This window comes from Canis lupus, chromosome 1 (genome assembly GCF_048164855.1).
Source record: "Canis lupus baileyi chromosome 1, mCanLup2.hap1, whole genome shotgun sequence".
In the NCBI taxonomy this organism is placed as follows: Eukaryota; Metazoa; Chordata; class Mammalia; order Carnivora; family Canidae; genus Canis; species Canis lupus.
In genome coordinates this window covers 122,094,980-122,121,215 of record NC_132838.1, presented here as the reverse complement: position 1 = coordinate 122,121,215, position 26,236 = coordinate 122,094,980, and the positions used below count along the sequence as shown (strand labels likewise).

The 26,236-nt window shown below is 33.6% G+C and overlaps 1 protein-coding gene across 4 annotated transcripts in view; it reads left to right on the top strand.

Annotated features, from left to right (window-relative positions):
• URI1 (URI1 prefoldin like chaperone) overlaps nucleotides 1–26,236 on the top strand; it is an 83,465-nt gene that overhangs the window by 17,154 nt on the left and 40,075 nt on the right. For all 4 annotated transcript variants that reach the window (XM_072782995.1, XM_072783002.1, XM_072783011.1 and 1 more), the window contains one exon: nucleotides 21,028–21,062. In XM_072782995.1, the coding sequence (XP_072639096.1) occupies nucleotides 21,028–21,062 (35 nt within the window). The remainder of the gene's footprint in view (nucleotides 1–21,027; nucleotides 21,063–26,236) is intronic.

Below are 26,236 nucleotides of genomic sequence, written 5' to 3'. Positions count from 1 at the left end.
TAGTATCTAGTTAATTTGAACACTGCCTTTTCAGTTGCAGTCCTGTGGGAACCTAAATAATTATTTTCAGTAGACTTTGTGTTACCAAATTACTTTTCTGTGTTGTGTGATGTTTTGGCACATAAAACCAGCATGTGCATGTGTGTCACGGGTAGGTAAAATCATTCCCAGTTGATGATAAAGCCCTTCCCTAAATAGACTACACTGTATTTTAAAGGATCTGCTTCAGCTAATGGGTCTCAGACTCACAATGCCACAAAATATACTAGTTAGATAGCTATACTTTAATTATAGTTTAATATAGGAAAACTTTACCTAGTAAATATTCAGCCTTTTTTTTTTTTTTTTTTTTTTTTTTGTGAGGGACTTTTTTTAGGCTTTAAAACCAACCTAACTATAATATAATAAAATAGAAGTATTGGGATATTCTTAGAATGAGACGAGGAGAAATTTCATTATAGCTTTATATTTGCGTAGCACTTAGTATTTTTTTTTTTTCTTTTTAAATATAAATCCAGTTAAATGTGTTTTAGGACTTGGGTTTTTCACTGTGAGAGAGAATTAACATTTGAATGACTTATTTATTTTTATTTATTATTATTATTTTTTAAACTAGCTAGTAGGCTCTAGATGCAGGAAAGAGAAATTAATTCATTACATACAATGGATAAGTTAGATTTAGGACATTATTTTCACTAGGAGCCTTGGTTGAGAACAGATGCTAGGTAATGTGGTTTAAATGTTGCTCATCATTGTTTTTTGTTTTATTGTTTTTTTCCCCAAGTTCAGCCAAGAAGTATGACAAGTTGATCCCTCTCTCTGTTTTTCCCTTGTTTATACTTTGGAGGACTGCATAACAAGGACAAAAAATTAGTGATGAGGAAAAAAAGATAAGGAGGGGCATAAATGAGCCGCAGCCTCAACAAATGGCAACATCTGTAATAAAGGGACAGGATCAAATATTTTAACATTGTTTTCATTTATAGCATCAAAGCTAAAACATTTTCAAAAACTTTTTTTGCTTTTTTAGTTAAAACATCTGTTTATTCCTTTTTGATTTATCAAAAAGACATGTACAAAGGTTCCCTGCAGCTTTGTTTATAATAATGAAAAACTAAAAATCCAACAGGAGATTAAATCATGATAGGTATGAGCTTTTAGGCAGGCATTAAAAATTGTAGAATGGTGTGGTTACAGTTATGTTTATATGCATGTAAGTATTCACAGTTTATATAGGAAAACACCACTAAGTGTTTTTAAAGCACATGATTTAATTTCTTATTTTAGCTAAAAGTGAGTGAAATTGGATGGGATTTTAGCTCTTTCAATAAAGGCTGTTGATAAAACTTATTTTAATTAATTATAATGAAAACTGGGATGTTGTATCTTTAATTGGTAAATACATTCTGGGCCTGAAAAATGGCTCTTGGCTAGTTTGAACACCAGTTAGTGTGGTTTGTTTTCTTGGTTATTCCAGAATTGATAGATATAATTTATTCAAACATTCATTCCCCAGTTGATTTCCTTTTTTCTTTTTTTCCTTGAAGGTTTTATTTGCTCTTAATTCTCTGTCAAAAGATTACAGGGCCAAGAAGTAATTTGGCTCATTTCTTTTTCTTTTAACTAAAATGTGTTTTTACTAACGGCAGTAGAATATTTGGTGGGAAAATGTGAGCCACTTTGAAGCCTCTCTAGACTGGCCTGTGCCACAAAAGTTATGATTAGGACTGTAGTGGGCTGTTCGAGGGAAGTTTCCTCATATTCAGATCTTGCTATTTCAGAGTTGCATTCTGTTGAAAATTTGGTTTGTTGGCCAGGGTGATATTTCTACAAAATCTACATTTTATATTTCCAGATACTATTATCTTTTATTAGCAGAATTACTGAGATTTTTATTGTAGTGTGAAAAAAAGTGGTATTTAGTATTGTTTTCATAGGTTTATTTGGAAGACAATAGTAACTTTGGAGAGCTCAGGAGCATAATATCATTTTGTTATAATTGCTGCTGAGTGGCCCTTGTAATTGTCAATTAGAATTTGGAATAATTTATACTTTCCTGATACAGAACCGGGATTAACATTAAATATTTCAAATTCTTCATAAAGGAGAATAATTAATATAATGGAGGGTTTTCATATTTCTTATGATAAACTGCACATAGTTTAAGAAATGGTGAGCCATGTACCTCATACAACAGCTGTTCTCTCCAAGCCCAGAATCCAAGCATATAACTTTTGAACACATATTAAGTGCTGCTGCGTGCCATGGCAGGCACATACCTACTACATGCCACTCTCTGCTGAGGATACAGTAATGAACAAAATAAAGTTCTTGCTTTCATGGAGATTCTAGTGGTAAGGGCATGGAATAGGCACATGTAAAATGTCAGATGGTTTGTGATAGGTGAGGCTAGGTAGAAAAGAAAGTTTTGTAAGAGAGGGTATTTTGGAGAAGAGCTTTCTGGTCAGGGCAGCCAGCTCAGAATGAGTCACGGTGAGAGCTGTATCAGAGCATTGTAAGGATTTTGGTTTTTATTTTTATGAGATGAGAAGCCATTGGAATGTGTTTTGAGAATCATAATGGTCTTAAGTTATAAGCATCCGTTTCTCATGTGTGAAGAAAGGGAGGGATAATGGGATTGTGAGGTGGTATTCTATAAGGTCCATTCTGTGTATGCTAGGCTGATATTAAAATCTTCATTGACTCTTAATTTTTCAGGTCAACAATTTGGGTTGTTTGTACTTTTTGCCCTGAACTTCTAGTGGTGTTTTTATCTGCAGTTCTACTTATAATGCTTGTTTTCCAAAGTGGTTATACCAATTCACATTCCTTGTCAGCAGTGGGTGAAAGTTCCAGCTATTGCACGTTCTCATCAGCACTTGGTACTGTTTATCTGTTTCATCTTTGCTCTCCATTCTAATAGTGACAAATGGGATTGATCACCTTTTCAAATATTTATTAGCTACTTGCTTTTTTGTTGTGTGTGTTTGTTTTTGGTAAAATACCTGCTCATCCCTTGTGCATTTTCAATGGGATGTTTGCCATATTCTAATTGATAGTAGCAGTAGTAGTAGAACTACATAGTAGTTCTTTATGTACTTTTGATAGGAGTGCTTTTTCAGGAATGCTAGTCTGTGGCTTGACTAACACCATAATCTATAATGGTGTCCTGTGATGAAGAGAAGAAATTCTCATTTTTAACATTCCGTTGTGATTGGTGTTTTTTGTTTTGTGTTTTTTTTGTCTTGTTTTTTAGGAAGTCTTTACTACCCTAATGTTCTGAATATATTCTCTTATCGTCTAACTTTATTGTTTTGCCTTTCATGTTTAGATCTACAATCTACCTGAAATTGATTTTCAGGGGGATTGAGGTCAGGTTTCATTTTTACCATACCTAGTTGCCCCCTCACTGTTTCTTGGAAAGATTGCTTGCTTTCCATTGCATCATTGTCTTTGTCATAAATAAGATATGTGTGGGTCCATTTTTTGACTCTGTTCCAAGGGCCTTTTTGTCTTAATACCAAACCTATACTAGTTATAAGCTTTGTATGTCATGTTGATAACCTGGTAGTGTAAGTTTTCTTGTGATTCCTCAAGATTGCCTTATTTTATCCTTCCAATCCTTATATTTTTTATTTTTCTTGCCTTTTGCACGGACTAGAATTTTCTAGTGCAAGGTTGAATAAAAATGGTGATGGTGGGTGTTAGGGGTAAACTTTGAAAATTTCACCATCAATGTGATGTTTACTGTGGATATTTTTAATATTTACTTTTATCAGATTAAGGAAATTTCCCTATATTCCTAGTCAGCTGAGAGTTTTTCTGAATTATGGGTATTGAATTTTAGAAAATTCTTTTTGTTTTTGTTTTAGTTCTTTTTAAGGAGAGGGAGAAAGGAGAATCTTATGCGGGCTCCATGCTGAGCATGGAGTGTAGAGGGCTTGAACCCCTGACCCTGAAATCATGATCTTAGTGGAAATCAAGAATCAGATGCTTAACCTACTGAGCCATGCAGCTGCCCCTAGAAAATGCTATTTCTAAATTTAGTAATTGTAAGTAATTTGAAGAGTGTGTTTGATCTAATGTTGAGGTTCTCTCTTTTATCCCCCCACCTCTAAGAAAGGCCAAGTTGTAAGAATTAGTTCATGACTGAAGATACATTTTTTAAAGTAAAGGAGTTTTTAGAACTAATTATTTGTGAATTATGTATTTTTTAGAACAGTTTGTTTTTGTTACTGTTAGCACTTATTATCATGCCAGTCCTGTGCTGTGAGAAAAAACAATTTTGGTTTCAGTCTTTAGGAATTTCTTAATAAACATTATGATACAATATTTCAAGAGGAAAAAAGCCCCATTTGCATCATGTTAGGCCTCCAGAGCAGAGTTCAAAACAAGAGTAGTTCCAAAACACTAGTGGGGAAAGGATACAGGAGATGCAGAGTCTATGCTTTAACTATACGTGCTTGATTTTGTCTTCTCATCTAATGTTTTTAGTATGGGTTTCCAAATCTTTTAGCTTGTGTCATTCTTTCCTTCATCTCCACATTGGTTTTGAGTACCAATCTTTTTAGTCTGCCCTCGGGCACTTTTTTCTTTCTTTTTTTTTTTAAATTTATTTTATTTTTTTTAAATATTTTATTTATTTATTCATGAAAGTCACACACACACACACACACACACACAGGAGAGAGAGAGAGAGAGGCAGAGACACAGGCAAAGGGAGAAGCAGGCTCCATGCAGGGAGCCCGATGTGGGATTCGATCCCGGGTCTCCAGGATTGCGCCCTGGGCCAAAGGCAGGCGCCAAACCGCTGCGCCACCCAGGGATCCCGGGCAATTTTTTCTTGTTGAAGCTACAACCGTTTATTTTGAAAAATTGTAAAACAGAAAAGTTTAAAGAATAGTTTAGAGTTATCAGTAATATTTTGTATTTTTCTTTATATGTCTATATTTTTTCTTTTTTTTTTCTTGTTGAACCATTTGAAAGTAAGTTGCAGACGTCCTCATGTCTCTAATACTTAAGCACTTATTCTATTAGAACAGGGTCATATTCTTATGTAAACATAGTATTTTTTTTCACGCCCAAGAAATGAATATTGGCACACACAGTGTTACTATCTAATATACTCAGATTTCCTCAGTTTTTCTAAAAATGTTTTTTATAGCTCGTTTCTGTCCAAGGTTCGATCAAAGATCCCTTTTGGCTGTCTTTCCCTTAGGCCGACCTCAAGAAGCTTACAAACTTGTAGGAGTGAAAAAAAAAATAGAATTTAGAGATCTTTCATTCCAACAATCTTATTTATTGTAATAAAATATATACGAAATAAAATTTGCCATTTTAACCATACATTTTCATGGCATTAATTCTATTCACTGTGTTGCAGCCATCACCACTGTTTCCAAAACAGTGTTTTCAACAGTGTTTTCAAGTCTGTAACCATTAAGCAGTAATTCTCATTCTCCCCTCTCTTGAGCCCCTGGTTACCTCTAACCTGCTTTCTGTCTATATGAATTTACCAATTCTAGGTGTTTGATATAAGTGGAATCATATGACCTTTGCCCTCTTGTGACTTATTTCATGTAGCCTAATGTTTTCAGGGTTCATCCATGTTGGGTATTAGAACCTCATTTCTGTTGTGACTGAATAGTAATCCATTGTATGTATATACCACATTTGCTTGTTCAAACATGGTTTGTTTCCACTTTTTTGCTCTTGTAAGAGGAATGTTGCTATGAACATTGGTGTACAAGTATCTGGGTCCTTGTCTTCAGTTCTTCATGGTACTACCTAGGAGTGGAATTGCTGAGTCATATGGTAATTCTATATTTAACTTTTTGAAAAGAAGAAGGGCCCAACAGTTTTTCCACAGCATTTGCATAATTTTACATCAGCAGTGCATGAGGTTTCCTATTTTTCCACATCTTTGCCAACACTTATTTTCCGTTATTTTTGATTATAGCTATCCTAATAGGTATGGAGCTGATTGTGGTTTTGATTGCATTTTTCTAATAACTAAGGATGTTGAGTATCTTACCGTGTGTTTATTAGCCATTCATATGTCGTCTTTGGAGAAATGTCTATTCAAATCCTTTGCCCATTTTCAGGTTGGGTTGTCTTTTTGTCCTGTAGTCCTCTAAGGTATTAAATTGTTGTCAGTTATATGATTTGCAAATATTTTCTCCCATTTTACAGATTGTTGTTTTATTCTCTTGATAATGTCCTTTTGCAAAAGTTTTTAATTTTGATGAAATCTAGTTTATTTATTTTTTTCTCTTGTTGCTCATGCTTTTAGTGTCATATCTAAGCACATGCCAAGTCCAGGGTCATGAAGATTTATATCTGCTTTTTTTCTAGGATTTCTCTGGTTTTAGCTTTTATATTTACATCACTGATCCATTTTGAGTTAATTTTGTATATTGCCCATGATTGTTGAGTTTGAGAAAATTTAGGATGTTGTCATCTGAAGATTCATAATCTGAGATTTAATTTATATTATTATGTTTACCATGATTTTTGTCTAGTGCAAATATGGTGGTCACTAACCACATGTATTAAATTTAAAATTCAAAAGAATTAAAATTAAATACAATTTAAAAATCTCAGTCAGATTGGCCACATTTCAGGTGCTCAATAGCCATACATTGTTGTGTTGGACAGTGCTGATTTTGAAGCTATCTGTCATCAAAGAAAATTCTGTTGGGCAGCAGTGGTCAAGAGAGTGGACATTTTTAAAATTCATATTCTAATTTATTTAATAATTGTGAAATATCTTCCTTTATCGCTTTTTTTCTCCTTGCCATTATGGACAGAAAATGAAGATTTCTGAATTGTTAAAAACAGACAAAGATAGTATCTCTAGGCCTTTATATTTTTTTGAAAGATGGTGGTATACTTTGGACAATACGGTAAGGAAACTGAAGGATAATTTTTCTCTATTGGTTGCGGTATCCTTGTAAGTGATTTCATGATTTTTAAAAATGTTTTATTATATAGTTCCTTTTTTTTAAAGCATGGTTAGAAATAATAATCATGAAGTATAATTACTGGAGTGATGAAATAAGACATAGGAAACATACAGTCACTAGGATCCTGTAATGTACCTTAGACTTGTAAAAAGGTTCATTGTACTCATAACAATTTGTAAGGTAAAATGAATTTTATTCTTTTACTAAGTAAATTTTCTTTATTTTTTGGAAGACATTTAAGAAGTCATGAAATGGGGGATCCCTGGATGGCTCAGCGGTTTAGTGCCTGCCTTCGGCCCTGGGCATGGTCCTGGAGTCCCGGGATCGAGTCCCATGTTGGGCTCCCTGCAGGAAGCCCGCTTCTTTCTCTATGTCTCTGCCTCTCTCTCTCTCTGTGTCTCTCATGAATAAATAAAAAAAATATTAAGGAAAAAAAAAAAAAAAAGGAAGTCATGAAATGCCAATCTTTGCAAATGATTAGAACTACCTAAAAAAGAAAGTTGAAAACTACAACTGTTCTGTGGGTCTTGACACTTTTTTCAGATCTGTTACCACAGGGTCTGCCATCTATATTTGAATTTCTCTTCTTCCATAGTTAAAACTTTGGTTCTCAACAGTGTCGATATCTATTTTGTTGTATCCCTCATATACACAAAATAGTTTTAGAATTACTACATTAACATCACTGCCAACAGCAGATCCTGTGAAGTTCAAGATTTCCTTGAAGATCCATTTGTTATAGAATTAACCCCTTAGGGTGTAGAGTTAGGTTACTGATCTCAAAGTGCTTGAGTTATTACTACTTTTTCTGTGCACTTATCTTTTGGATTTGATGTACAGTTTCTATTTGTATTGAATTATAGTGTTTGATTTTTTATCAGTTTCATTCAATTTTGTTTTATGAGTACATAAAACTTCTATATGGTTTAAAATCACAATTGTATCAAAAGATATACTGAGTAATTAATTCTGTTCTTTTACCTATCCCAGTTGATATTCTCAGTAAATTCTAGTTTCTCAAAAAAAAAAAAAAAAAAAAAATTCTAGTTTCTCCTCCCTCTGTTTTTCTTTAAAAATAAAATTTAAGATATACTCTTACCTTCCTTCCCACCTTCTTACACACCAGGGAGCATGTTATATTTTGCCCCTGTTTTTCTCATTAAATTTATACTTAAGAATTACTGTAGTTCAGAGAGATCTTCTTCATATTTATGACTGCATAGTACTCTGTTGTGTGGGTATATTGTCAGGTATTCAGCTGGTATATCTTTTTGATGGATGTTTGGTGGTTTTCAGTCTCTTGATAATGCAAATAGTGTTTCAGTGGATCACTCTCTGTATGTTTTCTCATTAGTTAAGTGATTTCATGTGAAGTCCTAGAGATGTGATTATTGGTTTGAAGGGTAAACTAGTTTTGCTTTATAAACTAGTCTTATTTTCTCAGAGTATTACTCAATTTAATTTAAGATATTAAGCAAAAAGAGGTAAGACTAGAAGAATAAGGTGGCCAAAACCTAGAGAACAATATGTTTAATTCCTTGAATTGGGTATTTCTTATTTCCACTGCCATTTTCAAGGTATCATTTCTTATCTGGTGGTAATTGCTACCTGGTCTTGACGGTTCTACTCTTACTCCCCTTCTACCTATTTTTGAGTTTTTTTTTTTTTAAGCAATGTAAATAGAATTATGTCACTTTTATCATCCTAAGTCCCACTATACGTAGTGTAACATCCAGGGTCAGTAAAATGTGATTTGAGACCCGTGTGTTGTCTGACTCAGTTTTTAGGTTCATTTCTGGCTACTCCTCACTTATTTACTGTATCTTAAAATAATGACTGTTTTTTAGGAGGTCAGAATACCCTAAATATGTTTCCTTTTGATTGATTGATTGATTGATTTATAAGATTTTATTTATTCATGACAGAGAGGCAGAGACACAGAGGGAGAGGGAGAGAGGCAGGCTCCACGCAGGGAGCCTGACGTGGGACTCAATCCTGGGTCTCCAGGCTCACACCCTAGGCAGAAGGTGGCGCCAAACTGCTGGGCCACTGAGGCTGCCCCCTTTTGTTTTAAAGAAATACTAAAGCAATATAGCAAAAAAAAAAAAAAAAAAAATCCTGTTTATGGATTTTATTTATTTATTTGAAATTTTTATGTAGAAATACTCAGTTTGTTGCAGTTTATTTCTATTTATTGCTGTTTTTATTTTAAGAGCCTATAGTCCATTCCTTTACAAAGAGCTTATTAAGAAGACTTGTAATATTTCACTAGTTTTGTTCCTAAACCTTTGACTTCTTTTATTTTTTATTTTTTTATTTTTTAGAGAGAGCGAGTGAGTGTGTGCTTACACAGGCAGGGCAGGGGGAGGGGCAGCATGAAAGCGAGAGAGAGAATCTTAAGCAGGCTCCATGCCCAGTGTGGAGCCTGATGTGGAGCCCCATGTGGGGCTTGTTCCCAGGACCCTGGGATCATGACCTGAGCCGAAGGCAAATGCTTAACTGACTGAGCTACACGGGGGCCCCTAATTTTTGATAGTTTAATTTCATTGACCAACCCTATTTTATTTCTCTTATTGTCATGTATTTTACCTCTACATCTGTTTTTAACCCAGAAACATTAGGATTATTATAGTTTTAAACATTCTGTTTTCATGTTTATTTTATTTTAAGCTGGTAGGTTGTTGACTCCTTCCCCCAACACTTTTATTTTTTATTTTTATTTTAATTTATTTTTATTTTATTTTTTATTTATTCACGAGAGACACAGAGCGAGTGAGCGAGCGAGAGAGGCAGAGACACAGGCAGAGGGAGAAGCAGGCCCCATGCAGGGAGCCTGATGTAGGACTCCATCCCCGGTCTCCAGGATCACGCCCTGGGCTGCAGGTGGCGCTAAACTGCTGTGCCACCGGGGCTGCCCCCCCAACACTTTTAATATGCCATTCTGTTATCTTTTGACTTTTCTTCATTTGTTAGTTTTCTGTCAGTCATTTCCTTGTCTGAAGAATTTGTATACTTTTTCTTTTATCTGCTTTAGGATTTTTGCTTCATCTTTGGTCCTATCCTCCTTTGCTCTGTATGTCAATTTAGATACTTTCTATTAAAGTCTGTTCCTATTCACAGTCCTCTTTTCTTATGTATCTAATCTGCTAGTAAACCTACCTACTAAATGTGTAGTCTCAGTTATTGTATTTTTTTTTATTGTATTTTTTATTTACAGAATTTGTTTTCACATTATTTAAGTGGATTCTGGGCTTCTAGAATTGATGTCTCCAACCTTTGCTCTATTTTCATGAATATATTTATTCTAAAGTGTCTTATAAGTGTAATATGTAAATCAAATGAGGGTCTCTTTCTGTTGTTTATTTTTACTCTTGGTTTTTCATCACCTGCTCTCCTATTTTCATAGGCTGCCTTGTAATTGTTTATTGTATGCCAGACATTGGAATGAAAAATGATAGAGACTCTAGAAGATGTTACAATTTCAAACATGAGAAAGTTTTCTTTTAGCATCTAGTTGAAAATTTTTTTGATCTCTTTGAGTATTGCTCTTATTCCTAGCGTGTAGCACTCCTAAGGTATAGCTCTAATTCCTTACTGAGTATGTCTTTTTCACAAATTAGGTAAATCATGTATGTGTAATCCTTTTTCTCTTCTATTTTATTGTAGTATTTTCCTATAGTGGCATAAATACCATATTGTCTTGCTAGGCCTTGGTATCTAGTAGAAAATTCTTTTAACTTTGTTCATCTTTGTGATTGCCTTTACTATTCTTGAGCCTTTGCTTTTTCATGAATATTTTAGAATCAGTTTTTCGGTACTTAATAACTTGTGGTTTTGTTTAGTATGCAGAGAATCTAAGGATTAGTTGGGGGACTAATGACGTTTTTACACTAAATTTTCTAATCGATGAACATGGTATATTTCTAGTTCTTCTCTTGGTATTGGCTTTTTTTTTTTTTTAAGATTTTATTTATTTATTCATGAGAGACACAGAGAGAGAGAGGCAGAGACAGAGGCAGAGGCAGAGGGAGAAACAGGCTCCATGCAGGGAACCTGATGCGGGACTCGATCCCCAGACTCGGGTCATGCCCTGGGCCGAAGGCAGGCGTTAAAATGCTGAGCCACCCACGGTCCCCTGGTATTGGCTTTTAAGTATATCATTCTTGTATGTATTTTACATTTATTCCTTGATATTTGTTACTTTTAATTGCATTTTATAATTGATTTGTTGTTTGTTTTTTGCTGATATGTGGTCACATGCTTGATTTTTATATGTTGACTGTTACATCTATATTCTGATAGTTTGTGTATAGATGTATACAGGCATATTGTCTGAATAATAGTTTTATTCTTTCTAGTTATTTTATTTCTTATTGATTGATGGATGACCTTTAATACAATGTTGAATAAAAGTAGTGATAGTAGGCTTCCTTATCTAGTTCTGCGTATCAGGGAAACAGCTTTAAATATTTTATCAAACAAATGATGTTTGCTTTAGGTTTTTTGTAGGTAGTCTTTATGAAAATAAGGAAATGTTCTCTTGTTCCTAGTTTGGTCATTTTATCATGAATAGATGTTGAATTTTATTGCCTGCTTTTTCTTTGTTGAGATGTTAATGCACTGAGTTAATGTCATTTTTAAAATACTGAAACACCATTGTATTTCTGGAAAAAAAGTCCCATTGTTATGTGTTTATCTTTTCATATAATGTCAGATCAAATTTCATATTTTGTTATGGCATCTTGTGTTCATGAGGGATATTAGTGTGTAGTAGTTTTTGTTTCGTTTTGTTTTTGTAATGATCATGTTTGGTTTTGGTGTCAGGGTTATATTGGCCTCATAAAATAACTCATTTTTGTGCACTTTATAAAAAAAAACTTGTGTACTACTGGTATTGTTTTGTAACTTAAGTGTTTGAAATAATTTATCAGTGAAGCTGTCTAGACCTAGTATTGTCTTCCTGTTGATATTTTAAAATATGGTCTTAATTTCTGTTTGTAAAAGGACTATTCATATTTTCTATTTCTGATTGTGTCAGTTTTAGAAATGGGGTTTTAGGGAATTTTTCTTTATGCGTTTTCATATTTATTGGCCTTGGGTTATTCATAATATTACCTTTTTAATATCTACAGATTTGGTAATGATATCCTTTTAAAAGTTCCTTTTATTTGCAATTTGTGTGCATGTGGTTTTCTCCTTGATTCCTTGATTTGTCTTTCTATGAGTTTATCAGTTTTATCAATCTTTTAAGGAGCAATTCTTGACTTTTTTCTTTAGTAAGTTGAGTCCCTTTATCATTATTTGTTTTAATCTTCCTTTTAAAAATTTCCCTTTGGTTATGATTTTTTTTTCTAGCTTTTTCAGATGAGAGCTGGTAGAGATGAAATCAAGTCACTGATTTTTGCTTTTCATTGTAACATATGCATTTTGAGTTTTAAGTTTTCGTACCATTTACCTAAGGTGATGATTTCGTATCTACGTATACTATTTTGTGTATTATTTTCATTGTCATCCAATTAAAATATTTTCTGATTTCTATTGTGATTTGTTCATTGGCCCATTTGGAAATCTGTTAATTTCTTAACATTGAGTATGACAGTGTATTTACTTCTATTCTGGTCAGAGAACACAGCTTACAAAACTGAAATTTAGGACTTACCTTGTGGCCCACTATATGATCTGTTTTAGTCCGTGTTCCATAATTTACTTGGAAAGAAAATGAGTTCTGCAGTTTTTGAGTTTTTTATGTTTCTTAGCTCAAGTTGGTTACATGTAGTGTTCAGTATTTTATATCCTTGGTGAGTTTTTTTATTTGCTAATTCTGTCAGTTGCAAAGAGTTAGTTGTGTATTAGAATTTCCACTAGGGTTGTGAATTTATATTTTTCTCTGTTTTATCCATCCTTTGTTCTATACTGTTTAAGGTTGTGTTGTTTGGTGCACACAAATTTAATACTGTTATAACTTACTGGTGAGTTGATATTTTTATCATTCTAAAATATTCATATCTCTCCTGATGCTTTTTGTTTTCAAGTTTTTCATTGAGTATTAGTATGATTACATGAGCTTATTTAGGTTTTGTTTCTTTTCATAATATATCTTTTAAGTTCAATCTGTTAATGTTTAGCATGTCTGTTTATAAATAGCATATAGGGCAGCCCCAGTGGCTCAGCGGTTTAGTGCCGCCTTTGGCTGAGGGCGTGATCCTGGAGATCTGGGATCGAGTCCCACGTTGGGCTCCCTTCATGGAGCCTGTGTCTCTCTCTGCCTGTGTCTCTGCCTCTCTCTCTCTCTCTCTGTGTCTCTCATGAATAAATAAAATTAAAAAATAAAAATAAAAAAATATATAAATAGCATATAGTTGTGGTTTTAAAACTTCAGTCTGAATACCCTTTTATTTAGGCTACTTAGTTAATTTCTATATTAGGAGGTTATTGAAATACTTTCATTCTGTCACCCTTCTACTTGACTTTTTTTCTTTTTAAAATTGGAATAAAATATGTCTAACATACAATCATTTGAATAATTGTAAGTGTACATTTCAGATACATTATGTACATTTAGATTGTTTTGCAACCATTCTGACCATTCATCTCCAGAACTTTCTTTATGTCATAAAACAAACTATGCATTAGGAAGTAACTCTGTTATGCCTTCCTCCATGTGGTGGCAACTACTATTTTACATTCTGTCCATATAAATTTGACTACTGTAGGATCTCACATAAGTAGACACTTACAGTATTTGCCCTTTCGTGACTATTATTTTACTCAGCATAATGTCTGTAAGGTCTACCCATATTATAGTATATTTCTAAACTTTTTAAAAAAAATTTCTGAACTTCCTAACTTTTAAAGGCTGAATAGTATTCCCTATTGTATGTATACATTGGATTTTGTTAATCATTCATTGATGGACATGAATGAATAGCTTTAACCTTTTGTCTATTGTGAATAATGCTGCTGTGAGTGTACAGACATATTTGAGACCTTGCTTTCAACCCCTTTGGGTCCATAACCAGAAGTGGAATTGCTGGATCGTATGTAATCCTGTGTTTGATTTCTAGGAACCACCTTAGTGTTTTCCATGGTGGCTGTGCCATCTTACATTCCCACTGCTGGTGCACAAGAGTTTCAGTTTTCCTGCATCCTTGCTAACACTTGTTTCCCTTCCCTTCCCTTCCCTTCCCTCCCCTCTTCCCTTCCCTCTTCCCTTTCTTCTGCCCCTTCCTTTTTTTTAAATTTTATTTTATTTTTATTATTTATTTTATTTTATTTTTATTTTTTTTTCTTCCGCCCCTTCCTTTCCTCTTTTCTCCTCTCCCCTTCCTCCCTCTCCCTCCTTCCTTATGAGCCATCCTAAGGAGTGTGAAGTGGTAACTCCTTGTGGGTCTGTTTGACCTACTTTTATGTTCTTTTTTCTCTGCTTTATTAATTTGTTTGTTTGGTCCTTCCTTTGATTTAATCAGATGTGTCATACTGCATTTTCTCCTCTCTGTGAGCTCATTTATACTTTTTTTTTTTTTTTTTTTTTTTTTAGCTGTGGTGATAAGTAATATATATGTTAGTGTTAGGTATGCTGTGTACTTTATGCTGTAGCTCTCTACTATCCTTTTTTACTAGGGTAATTTTTCCTAGAAATCACAACGACTATTTGTTGTTATTCATCCTACTTGCATTATTGCTTTCATGCGTTTTAATTCTATTTTAAGCACAATACTATATATAATTGTTCCATGTGATCAATACTGATTTACCTTTATTTTTTAAAGTTACCTGTGCAGTTGCCCTTTAGTTCTCTCTGCCTTTATGTTACTCTAAATAGCCACTGTAGCACTTTTCCCCAGCTTCTTTGAAATGTAATTGACATATACCATTCTATTAACTTAAGGTGAATAATACATTGATTTGATATGCTTATATATTGCAGAATGATTATCACCTTGGCGTTAGCTAGCAGCTCCATCACATCCTGTGATTACCTGTAGTATTTCTTTTAGTGAAAATTTGTTGAAGAATTCTTTTTTGTGTGGAAATGTTTTTATTTTTCCTTCACGTTGGAGGATCTATTTGCTTTACAAAATTAGAGATTTTCAGTTATTTTTCAGCACTTTAAGATTTTACCTTATTTTCTGATTTCCATCATTTTTTGTTGAAGTTTGCTGTAGCTTCTAGTTGCTACTTTGAAGGCATTGTATTTCCTCCTTGCTCTTTCTTCTTGCTGCTTAGAGAATTTTCTCTCTTGGGGGGTGTTTTCATTCATGTAAGTATATTGTTCCTTGATGTAATTTTTTTTCTCTTGCTTGAAGTTCTTGGAGCTTCTTAAATGTAGGCTGATACCTTAGAAAATCTTGTCATGGTAGGGTCAAATACTGCTTCTATCACATTTGCTCTTTCTTTCTGGGTTTTAAGTTATACAATGTTTTACAGGTCTCTTATTGGTCTTTTCTGTATTTTCAGTTCTTTTGTTTTTCAAATCTTTGGGCTTTAATTTGGTTATTTTCTGTTGACCTATAATGAAGCTCAACTAGACAGAAATGATGATAAAGATGATAATATAAATTAAGCCTCAGATTATGAACCTTTAGATGACAATATCCTCAATTTTCTCAAACTCAGCAGTCAATGGTCAGTATACAAAACTAATTCAAAATGGATCAGTGATGTAAGTACAAGAGAAGGAGACAAAATGGTATCTCTGGTAAAACAGTAGGCATGCAAGCTGCAATTCAGGCATTATTTCACATTCAGAAATACAGGTCACAATCCCCAATCTGCAATTCAGAAGTCTAAAAAGCACCGAAAACAAAGTTATGCCTAAGTATGTGGCATATTCATTTGTTGACAAACTGATTGGAGCTGATTTGAGTGAGGCACTTATTCCACTTACTTTGAATATTCATATGTTTTGTTGCCGGTGTTACTGTATTTGATTCAAAGTGGGTTTCATTGGGGGTTGGCTTTTCATAATGTATATTATGTGTACTGTATTACTTTGTTATGAAAGTTCTAAATTGAGAAACATATCTACTCCTGAGGTTTTTGGCTAGGTGATGGTAGACCTGTACTTTTTAAAAAGGTCTTGATACATGCTTACCGTATGGCAGGTGAGTACATTGATGAATTAAGTAGACATGACCCATAATAACTCATTAGGCTTTCAGCCAGTACAGTTAGAGTTTCCTGGATTCTCAATTCAAGTAATCCTAAAAACAGAACCCTCCAAACATCAGAGTCTTCATTTTTAGACATATTGCTGGATGCATATGTTATCAGTCTCTAATATTTCCAGTGTGACAAAACTATATCTTTATACAGGGTATTATGAGTAATAACTGAAAGAAAAAAAAAAAAAGCCCTAATTTGTAGGTGGAACCATGAAGGGGGTGGGATGTACAGTACCAAAGCATGTTAGATGTAATCTAGTATTTGTGTATAAAGAGACTGAGTTCGAATGTGAGAGTGCATTAGGAGCCTGTGTAGGAGAAAACCGGGGTAAATGTAAAAGGATTAAGGTGATCATTTTGATTCCATCCTAACTACATTTTTGAATAAGGACATTTAAGTGTTATTAACAAGTGGCTCTATATAATTGGAGTTAAACTTTTGGTAGCAGTTTTGGTAGTTTTGACTTTCAGCATATTTAGAAAGTAAATTCATTTGAAATTTTTATGTAAAAATACTCAGTTTGTTGCAGTTTATTACTATTTATTGCTGTTTTTATTTTAAGAGCCTATAGTCAATTCCTTCTTTACAAAGAGCTTATTAAGAAGACTTGTAATATTTCACTAGTTTTGTTGAAGTACACTCTCTGTATACTTTGCTAATGACGTTTATACGTCTATGTAATTAACTGACAATATGTCCTTGAAGAAATTATTTTCAACCATTTAAGTAATTGTCAGATAACAGTACATGTGTAGTATCCATTGGTTTTAGCCACCGCTGATACTTTTTCCTTTTGATTCAGCAGCAGCTTTAAAACTCAAAATTGGACGGTCTGTCTGAAGACAGTCTAACAAGAGCAGTACATTGTATAAATTTAGACAGCTCTGATTAATACAATCCTCAGATTATTATTCTGTGTATCAACCCGTACAGGGAGAATTTGAAATCGAAATAGAGTTAAAGGGGGTTTTAGAAGTGAAGTGGAGCTTTTTTGAGAGAAGTATCATTGGAGACTTATGCAAGCATACCCTTTCAGGCTTTCTGTTCCAGTCTAATTTTAACGTGGCACCGTATTTAACAGGGAAGACTCACGGGTGGATGCCCCCTTGTGGTCTCTTACCAAAATAAATAGCACAAATGGAAATAAATAATGGGGATCTTATACAAGGTAAATCATTCATTTCTTCCTCTATAAAATAATTTTTAGAAAGTTACTTCTGAGGAAAAATAGCAGAGGAATTGTTATTTCCATGTTCCATGTATTTTATTGACTTTAAAATTGATCAAGTATTACTTTAACCTTCATAACAGAACTTGCATGTATGTTAGCTAGACACTGACATAAAGGAAAGGAGATTGTTGGGCTTGTTGTCTACCGTTGTCATCCTGGGCATCTAACTCAGTAACAACTGCCTCAAAAATATGATGAGATGTGATAGTAATTAGAGGCCTAGCCTTTCTCCTTCCCCCCGCCCCTCAATGCACAGGAGTATATGGGGCTTGGGAAATCTATTTATAGTCACTTGACCTAAGAGCTGTATGAGGCATCAGAAGAAATGAGGGTTTTTATTAGACAGTTGGTGAATTCAAGCTTATTTGCTTTTACTGACATTCGTAAGATCTTTATGTGTGCATGTGGGTTTGTGGATGAAGTGGAGAAGTAGCAGCAGCAGTCAGTGTTTTACAAAAGAAAGACCGTAGATGCAAATAGCTGCTTTTCTTCTGTTACCCAGTAAGATGCATGATGGTTGGAGATAGTCCAATCCAGTGAGTATGGGCTTTGAGGTTAGATAGGCCTGGTTCTAAAACTGATTTGATTTCATGCCAGTTCCTGGGCAGAGTTGCATAATACTGGATAAGATACTTCAGTTTTGAACATGGGTTTCTTTGCTTTAAGGAGAGGTTGTAACCCACCTTAGTGAACTGTGGTAGCTTGATTTTCATCTTATGAAGTCTTGGCATATACCATTGTTACTACTCCTAGGGTAAGGCAGTTTTGAATTACAAAGTGCATCACGGACTTTCTCACTACTGGGTTGTTGGTAAAGACTCCTAATGATAGAATGTATCTTAAAAAGTGATAAGTCAACTCATAGTCCTTTTTCTTTGCTGTGGTCTTAGTGCTGTGCTACTGCATAAGCACATATTTTATTTATAAGTTTCTGGCTCTAAGTGCGATTATGTCACATTAAAGAATTTACTAGGTCAATTATTTTAATAGTTGAAGCCTACTAACCAATTCTTTTTATGAAAATGATTCAGTAAGATTTTTTTCTTCAGGAGTAATAGTTGCATGTTTGGGCAGGTTTAACTTAAAAAACTATTATTGTTGCTTGGTAGCCATCTTACTTTTAAAAGCTTCTGTGAAGGACAACAAAGTAATGAAGTGCTTTTTGTTGTTTTGCTTTGTTTTTCAAGAGTTTCTTACAGAAGCAGGTTCATTTTATTTAATACTTAAAGGAATTAATCTGAGTCCATTTTCTGAAGGAAAATTAGATACTTTTTTTTAACCCATGCGGATTCCACTTTAAATAATCAGATTTTTCTTTCTTCTAAAATTTTCCTTGACAGTTGAAGTTGTAGAAATTTACTAATATTTTCTTTTGAATAACTTGCTGTAAAAGACAAGAGAACTAGAATGATCCTTCAAAATAAACAGTATAACTGCTTGGGTTTAAATGGTTTTGGGAAGTAAGCAGGCTATAAAACTCATGTAAACAAAGATAACTGTAGTCCTATCAGAAAGCTGTTCTGTATTATCATACCTGCCTCTCTCACCTTTTCCTTTATTTCTGATGCTCAGAATACAGAGCCTATACCTTTGTTTTCACCTAACTGAAGTCTCTGTTGTTCTAAATCCTGAAAGTAATTAATAAAGACTTTAATGTAAAACAATATTTTGATGGTGAAAATTTGTTAAAAATTGTGAAATGGATTTTTGTTTTTTTATCCTTTAATATCTGTTCTTGGGGAGACTACTTTAGGAAAGGGAAGGGGGTTAGGGGGTAGGGTGGGGAAAAGATAGCTAAAGCAAAGTGGAGACTAGACCATGGGGCGTGATGTAAGAACACATGCCATTCTACTAGGGACTTGTTTTTTTTTTTTTTTTTTAGGGACTTGTTTTTTAAACATAAAAAGCATATGTGCCAAATTTACATATTTACTAATTAAAAAGGCTTCCTGGAAACATTAAGTAGACTATCTTCTATAACCTTTAACACTGTCACTAATGGATATTGCTTAGAAAATTTCATCGAAGGTCCTTTAAATAATGTAAATGATTATGAATATGTAACTAGTTAATATGCAGCTACGAAAGGATTATCATGTAGAGGTTAATGAACATTCTGCTCTTATGGTTTGCAGGGCTTTTCTTTTTGTGCTTTTGGCTCACTTCATGCTTGGAAACACATGCATTGGGATTGGAAAGCATCCTGACTGTTTTTTGGGTCTCATCTTTTAATGGGGTTGTTAAAGAGGAACTTTATGAAAAGGATTTCATGAAGATTTTTTTCTTTTTCAATTTACATTTAATTCTGTTTGTCTATTTTATAATTACTGCCAAATCAGAAACAGTGAAATGGATTGATGTAGTTTTAGCCTGGTTCTTCCAGATGTAAAGTCAGTACTCTATTATATATTACCACTGTTATTAAGTGTTGCTATGTGATTGATACTTACTGAGAGATCTTCATTCTAAAACGGACTTTTTATGCTGAGTTAATGTGTAGTATGGTTGGGTATCTGATTACAGCATGTATTTTGATACAGGATTGCTGCCTTAGTATTTAAAATGTACCAAAGGAGGACATTTATTTCAGGAATTAAATGTTATAATAGGAATTTAGTGACAGCCCCCCCTCCCAAAGTCTTGTGATTTTTGGGTGAAACATTGAGCAAGAGAGACAAGAGGCAATATTGGTGTTTAGAATGGTGAACTAAAGCAGTGTGTTTCAAACCAGATGATGCTGCTGTCTTTTTCACATGGCCTTGTATTGAGCATTTTGGCTTGTATCCCTTAGTTTCTCTGTATCTCAAATGGTGTTGTAGTATTTGAGATTTTTGTTTAAAATTTTTATTAGTGGGCAATTTAAAAACAATTCATGATCTTTGATAACAGTGTTATTTTTAAAATTGCCATTCAAATGTCTCTTTTCCTCATTGGTTAGCGTTGTTCTCTCCCTCCCCTTCCCCTCAATTTTGAGAATCTGCTGAACTGTCTTTAAGGAAAGCAAATAACTTTTGTACTTAATTTTATTGTTTCTGTATTATAAACATAGTTTAAAATGGCTATTAAGTGCTTAAAATTTTACCATAATTCAGTGAGGGAACAAATGGGCTGTTCAGAGCATCTCTTTATCCCAAGTATTTCTTCTTGAAAATGTTAGTAGAAAAATATCACTGAACTCATTTTTAATGCGTCAGAATAAAAATTACAGGTGAAAACATTTGGAGATATACTGACAAAATAAAATATTTTTACTACTGTCATTTTTTTTTTTAGTGATGAAATGTTGATGTTGCATTGGTTTTTTGTTATTTATAACATTTGCGTATTCTACAAAATATGTAACATTGAAAGCAGGTCTGTAGATTGTACAAAATACTAGTTATCTTATATCATATGTCACCTAATAGTTATGAAGCGGGTTTTGTAGCAAAGTATGAATCGGAAGGCTGTAATTTGTTCTGCAGTTATCAGCTTGCATTAGGGGGTTATGATAAAGTGTGCTGCTTAAAAACTAACAGTCACATCTCTGTGCATTTGACAAATAAAAATGTATACTGAGATGCTATTAAATCTGTAAAGCCACTGTTCTAGTTTTCTGATACACTGATTTTGTAGCTTTGTGTATAGCCCTGTTTTTTCATGAGTAGTTATCTGTTTTCATGACAGGTGGTCACTAACTGCCAAGAGAAAATCCAGCATTGGTGAGTGAAAGATGGTTTTATATTATTTCTGAAATACTGATGGGGGGTCATCTATTTGTATTTAAATAAAGTATATTATTATTATTTTTTGTAACCCGTAATTGAATTCTTCTAGTAATCTCCATTTTGAATGCTTTTGATACTAATTTATATTGTCCTTCACCGTTTACTGAATTATGTGTTCCCTGATTTCCTGAAATTGTGTCACCATTTGTGTTTATTCTAATTGCCTTCTTTTTTCCTTTCTTTTCTTTTTTTTCAAATTAGAATAATATTAATATCATTATAAGGTGGCAACTGAGACGTTTTTGAACCTGGTTAATTGCAGAGGGCTGTATTTGGGGAATATTCGTATATTTGTAGTAGAATAATAATTTGAAATCAGTTGTTTTAAAATACTGATGGAAATATCTACATTTCCCTGAAGTTTGAAAAATCTAATTAATTGCCTACATTTCTGAGCTTTCTTATGGACTGTACTTTTTTCAGAGTGTAGAGAGAAAGAAAGCATATCTATTTTAATGTGCTAATCTTTAGTTAATAGGACAATGCTTGGTAAATAACATACTTTCCTAAGTCTTCTGAGAAAAATGCTCAATTTAATGGTGAATAAAATCTTATATTATGAGTTGTCATGAGGTATAGCTGTTGATCTTACAGATATCAAATTACAATATATCCATGCTGTGTTTACGAAGATTTTACTGAGAGAACAACAGGAGCTGTCTTGATTATTGTCTGCAGGGTTATTGCAAAATCATGGTAACTGCCCCTTTAGTGGTGAGATTAAACCTTTGGTTATACACCATCAAGCATATAATATTTTAAATTTATTTTAAGAGGCTTTTTCTTCATGCCTGAGAGATCTCCAAGGAAATAATTTATAGTTAGTGTATATCAAATGTTTTTTGGTTTAAATGCACATAGGCTGCAAGCGGTGGATAAGAGTGAAAATCGGTACAATCTGTACACATCATCTTATTAAATTCTGACTATTGGCTTGCAGAAAATAATCTAAAACTAATAATATCCACTTTATAAATAAAAATTCAGGGACTTCATTAATTTTCAATAAATGCAGTGTTGTAGTTGCATCTACTGGTGGTGTAAGTCTGTCAACATTTCCATGATGGACATTCGCTTTTCATTATATATTCAGTCCAGGTTGAAACTTGAAATTCAAGTACTTGGCCAAAGAATTAACCATTCCCCTTTAGCCCTCTGTTTCCCACTAATTTGGCCAAAGTGATCTATTTTACAAATAATTCAGGGGAAATTTTATTCATGTGGACTTCTCTCTATTAGTTTGGTAAGAAATTCAGGAAATCAGTAAAAGGTTGGATTCACTAAGGACAGATACTAATTGAAGCAAATGTGTGAATAACTTGCTTCTGGTTTGTTTTGCAAGACTCTTTCCCTGTGAGACTGAAAATTCCTTAAGGCCGAGGGACATGTGTTCATTTTTTTTTTTTTTTTAATCCACAGCACCTCCTACTGTGTTTGGCATAATATAGGCACTTAATAAATGTTTGAGTAAATGACGACCAAAGATATATAATTATATATAACATTTTAGTTTGCAGATTCTATAGCTGTGCCCAAGCCCTGGTAACCATTGACAAATAGAAATAGGACATTTATTTCAGAGCAGGTTAATGTGACTCTCAATCTCAGTTTCCAGTTTTCCAAAGCTTTCCAAACTAGAGAAGCTTAGATATTTACCTACACCTATCTTAAAGTAATATAGTACCTTATTTATACATTCAAAAATTAAAATAATTTTTCCAGTTAAAACTTGCTTTTTCCTCAGAATCATTTCTATTAGGGCTCAGGAAACAGACTTTTCTGTTTGTTTTTAATGAGGATCTGATATTGCTAGAGTCTAAATGGCCAGTGAACTCACCAATTTATTATATTAAAAAACTGAAACCAAAGTATCTCCATTCCTCTGAAAGCCAGGAAATAGCTATCTGGGAGCATTGTGGAATTCTTGTGATATTTTTATTCTGTTAATTCTACAAACAGTGATTGAGTTCCTACCATATGCCAGTATTATGTTGCTGTTTGGAATTGAACGACCCTGCCATGGAGGAATTCATAGTCGAACACTAAACAGGGAAATCACAATAATTTTGTGCTATTTGCAGAGAGCTAGGAAGGAAGAACAGAAGCTGGAATGCTTCTTAAGGGTGTCTTACATGCTGCTTTTAAAAGCATGTTGCTTTTCAGTTTTCTTTAGCCCTGGTTTTAGCCCAGTCTAAAATACAATTCACATAGCTAAGCTGCCTTCTTCATGAGATACACATCAATAGAATAAAGAAATGCAAAATATGATTTTTAAAAGATGCTTTCTTATGCTAGTGATGTTTATACTTGTTTGTGCAATTTTAAAAGATTCTTTTATTTAAGGGACAAGTAATGAACATTGGAGGCTCCTAAAATGATATTAAATTTTTTAAAAAATGTAAGGCAGGAAGCAAAAATATTTATAGAAAAGTAGGAGTAAAAATGGCCTGGGGCAAACAGGATCTGCGCCAAAAAAATGACTTCCAGAAAATTAATTCCAATTCCAGAACTTTGGTGAACGAGAAACATTTATAATATTTGTTTAGTTAATAATGAATAATAAGGAGAGATTTGAGCCTAATAGTTGAGAATTTGTGCAACACTTTTAGAGCTAATAGTGGTTTTCAATTTAGTGAAGATTAAAAAAATTTAACACAAACTGTTTTTTCTTAAAATCCTTTTTACTTAACTCAGGAAATAAGGTATTATAATATCCACACAGTATTTTCTTATTAAAATATGGATATACTTCCAACTGTTTAATCCACCAGGGCTTGATTATTCTGTTTGTAGATTATCTGTAATTTTTTATCTTTTTAATTCTTCCCTAAAGAGCATGGGATTCAGAGTCACAGACCTACATTTGAATCCTGTCATTTACTAACTGTAACCTTGGGAGAATTACTAAGATTCTCAGTTTTTAACTTGTAAAGTGATGATACTACTTAAGTTGAAGATTGAGATAATATCTATAGAACACCCAGACTGACAACAAATATTAAAAGTAGCTCTGAAATTTTTTTTGAAAATTGTAATTGTCATATGAATAAAGAAAACAAAAAAAACTTACCAAGGCTTTATAAATATTCCTGAATATTTTGTATTCATGCCATTATCTTCTTTTATCCTGATGGAGAGATGGCTTTTTAAGCAGTATTATTAAAGCTTTACGTTAATGTTTTTAGATAACTTTTTGTTATGAAGAATTTCAAACGAAAGGTGTGTGTGTTGTGAATCCACATGTACCCATCGCTCAGTCTCAGTAATTATCAGTGTGTGGTGTCATCTGAGCTGGTGCATTTCAACAGCCTATCCCACTACCCCCTTCCCTCACCTATGGTGCTTTTGCAGTGCACCTGATAACATATTCCATGTGGAAATATTTAAGTATATGTTCTTTAAGACCTGAAACTTTAAAAAAATTATACTAAAAAATTTAAAATTTGGCAGTGTATTTATATAGTTCAAAATTTAGGAATTTCTAAAAGGTATAAATGGAGTGTAGTTTTTCTCCCACACTTATCCCCAGTTATCATTATAAAGTGCTTTTCTGCTAGTCCTTTATAAATGTTTCCAGAAATTGTTTGCCTAAAGGATGTGTATGTATATGTGTGTGTGCATGTGTATTCATCCATATATTTTTATAGGTTGTGCTCCCACCCTTTCTGACAAAAATGAAATCAGGCTGTATGCTGTTCATTTAATTCATCCTTGGAGATTGTTCTCAGTTATTAGTTAACTCTTATCCTTTATTTCATTTCGTGTCAAATGTCCAAGGTTTAGAGTTACCAAATAAACTTTGGTACTGGATTTTTAAAAAATAAATAATGGCGACCTTACTAAGACTATGGTTTTACAACGCAAAATATATCCTTCCTAAGCTGTTACATCCATTATTAAGTGTTCCTTAATAAAATTACTCCAAAACTTAGTGGTTTAAAACTACAACATTTTTTTGTATATGACTTTGTGGATGTGCCAGTAGGGCTTGACTTACCTGTGTTGTTCTGCTACTCTTGTTTGGGCTCATTTGCATGGTTGCAGCTTTTTGGTGGCTGGGGCAGCTGGGCTGTCCAGAATGGCCTTATGCCCAAGTCTAGTGGCCAGTGCTGGTTGGTAGCTAGGCCTCTCTCTCCATGTGCTCTTCTATCGGCTCACTTTACATGATGATCTCAGGGCAGCAAGAATGGAAGCAGCGAGGCCACACTGTATTGGTCAGAGTGGGAAATGACTCCAGTTGGTGGGAGGAGTGAGGAAGAATTTATGGCCATTTTTAATGCATCACAGGTACTTACTCTATTGACTATATCCCACAAGAAGAAAGTTACATTACTTCTGTTGATTTGTGAGAATCTAATGAAATACGTGTATGGCACATACACGTCATATTTCTGTTAGGCGTTATTTGTTATAAACTGTATGCATATGAATTATAAAATCTTCATTGTCTTGTTTCCTTCAGATTATCTTTAAAGAGTTTTAAGTAGTAAAGATATCTATGTAATTACTTGAAGTAGATTTAAGTGAAAGTAAAAAGGCGTTTTATATTGTTCAGACATTTAATTTTGTAAATAATAGCTTTATTTTTTTAAAAATATTTTATTCATGAGACACACTCACAGAGAAGCAGAGACACAGGCAGAGGGAGAAGCAGGCCCTCACGGAGAGCCTGATGCGGGACTCGATCCCGAGACCCTGGGATCACGCCCTGAGCCGAAGGCACATGCTCAACCGCGGAGCCACCCAGGCGTCCCGGAGAGAATAGCTTTAAATTTGGGCTTACAAATGCTGAAACACTTGGGCATGAGAATTTATTTATTTTTAATTTTTATTTAAATTCTAGTTAGTTAACATATAGTGTAATATTTGTTTCAGATGTACAGTTTAGTGAGTCAGCACTTACAAACAGAACCCACTGCTCATCACAACAATTTTCAGAGAGGACTTCTAACGCAAATACTTGGCATTTTTATTTTTCAAAGAAAAAATAGACAAAGAATGCTGTTTAGAGGAAAAGAATAATTAGTTTCTAGTATAGGTTATAGTCAAAGTATATAATGGGAAATCACCAAGAGAGCATACCTAAGTAGTTTCAAAAAAAAAAAAAA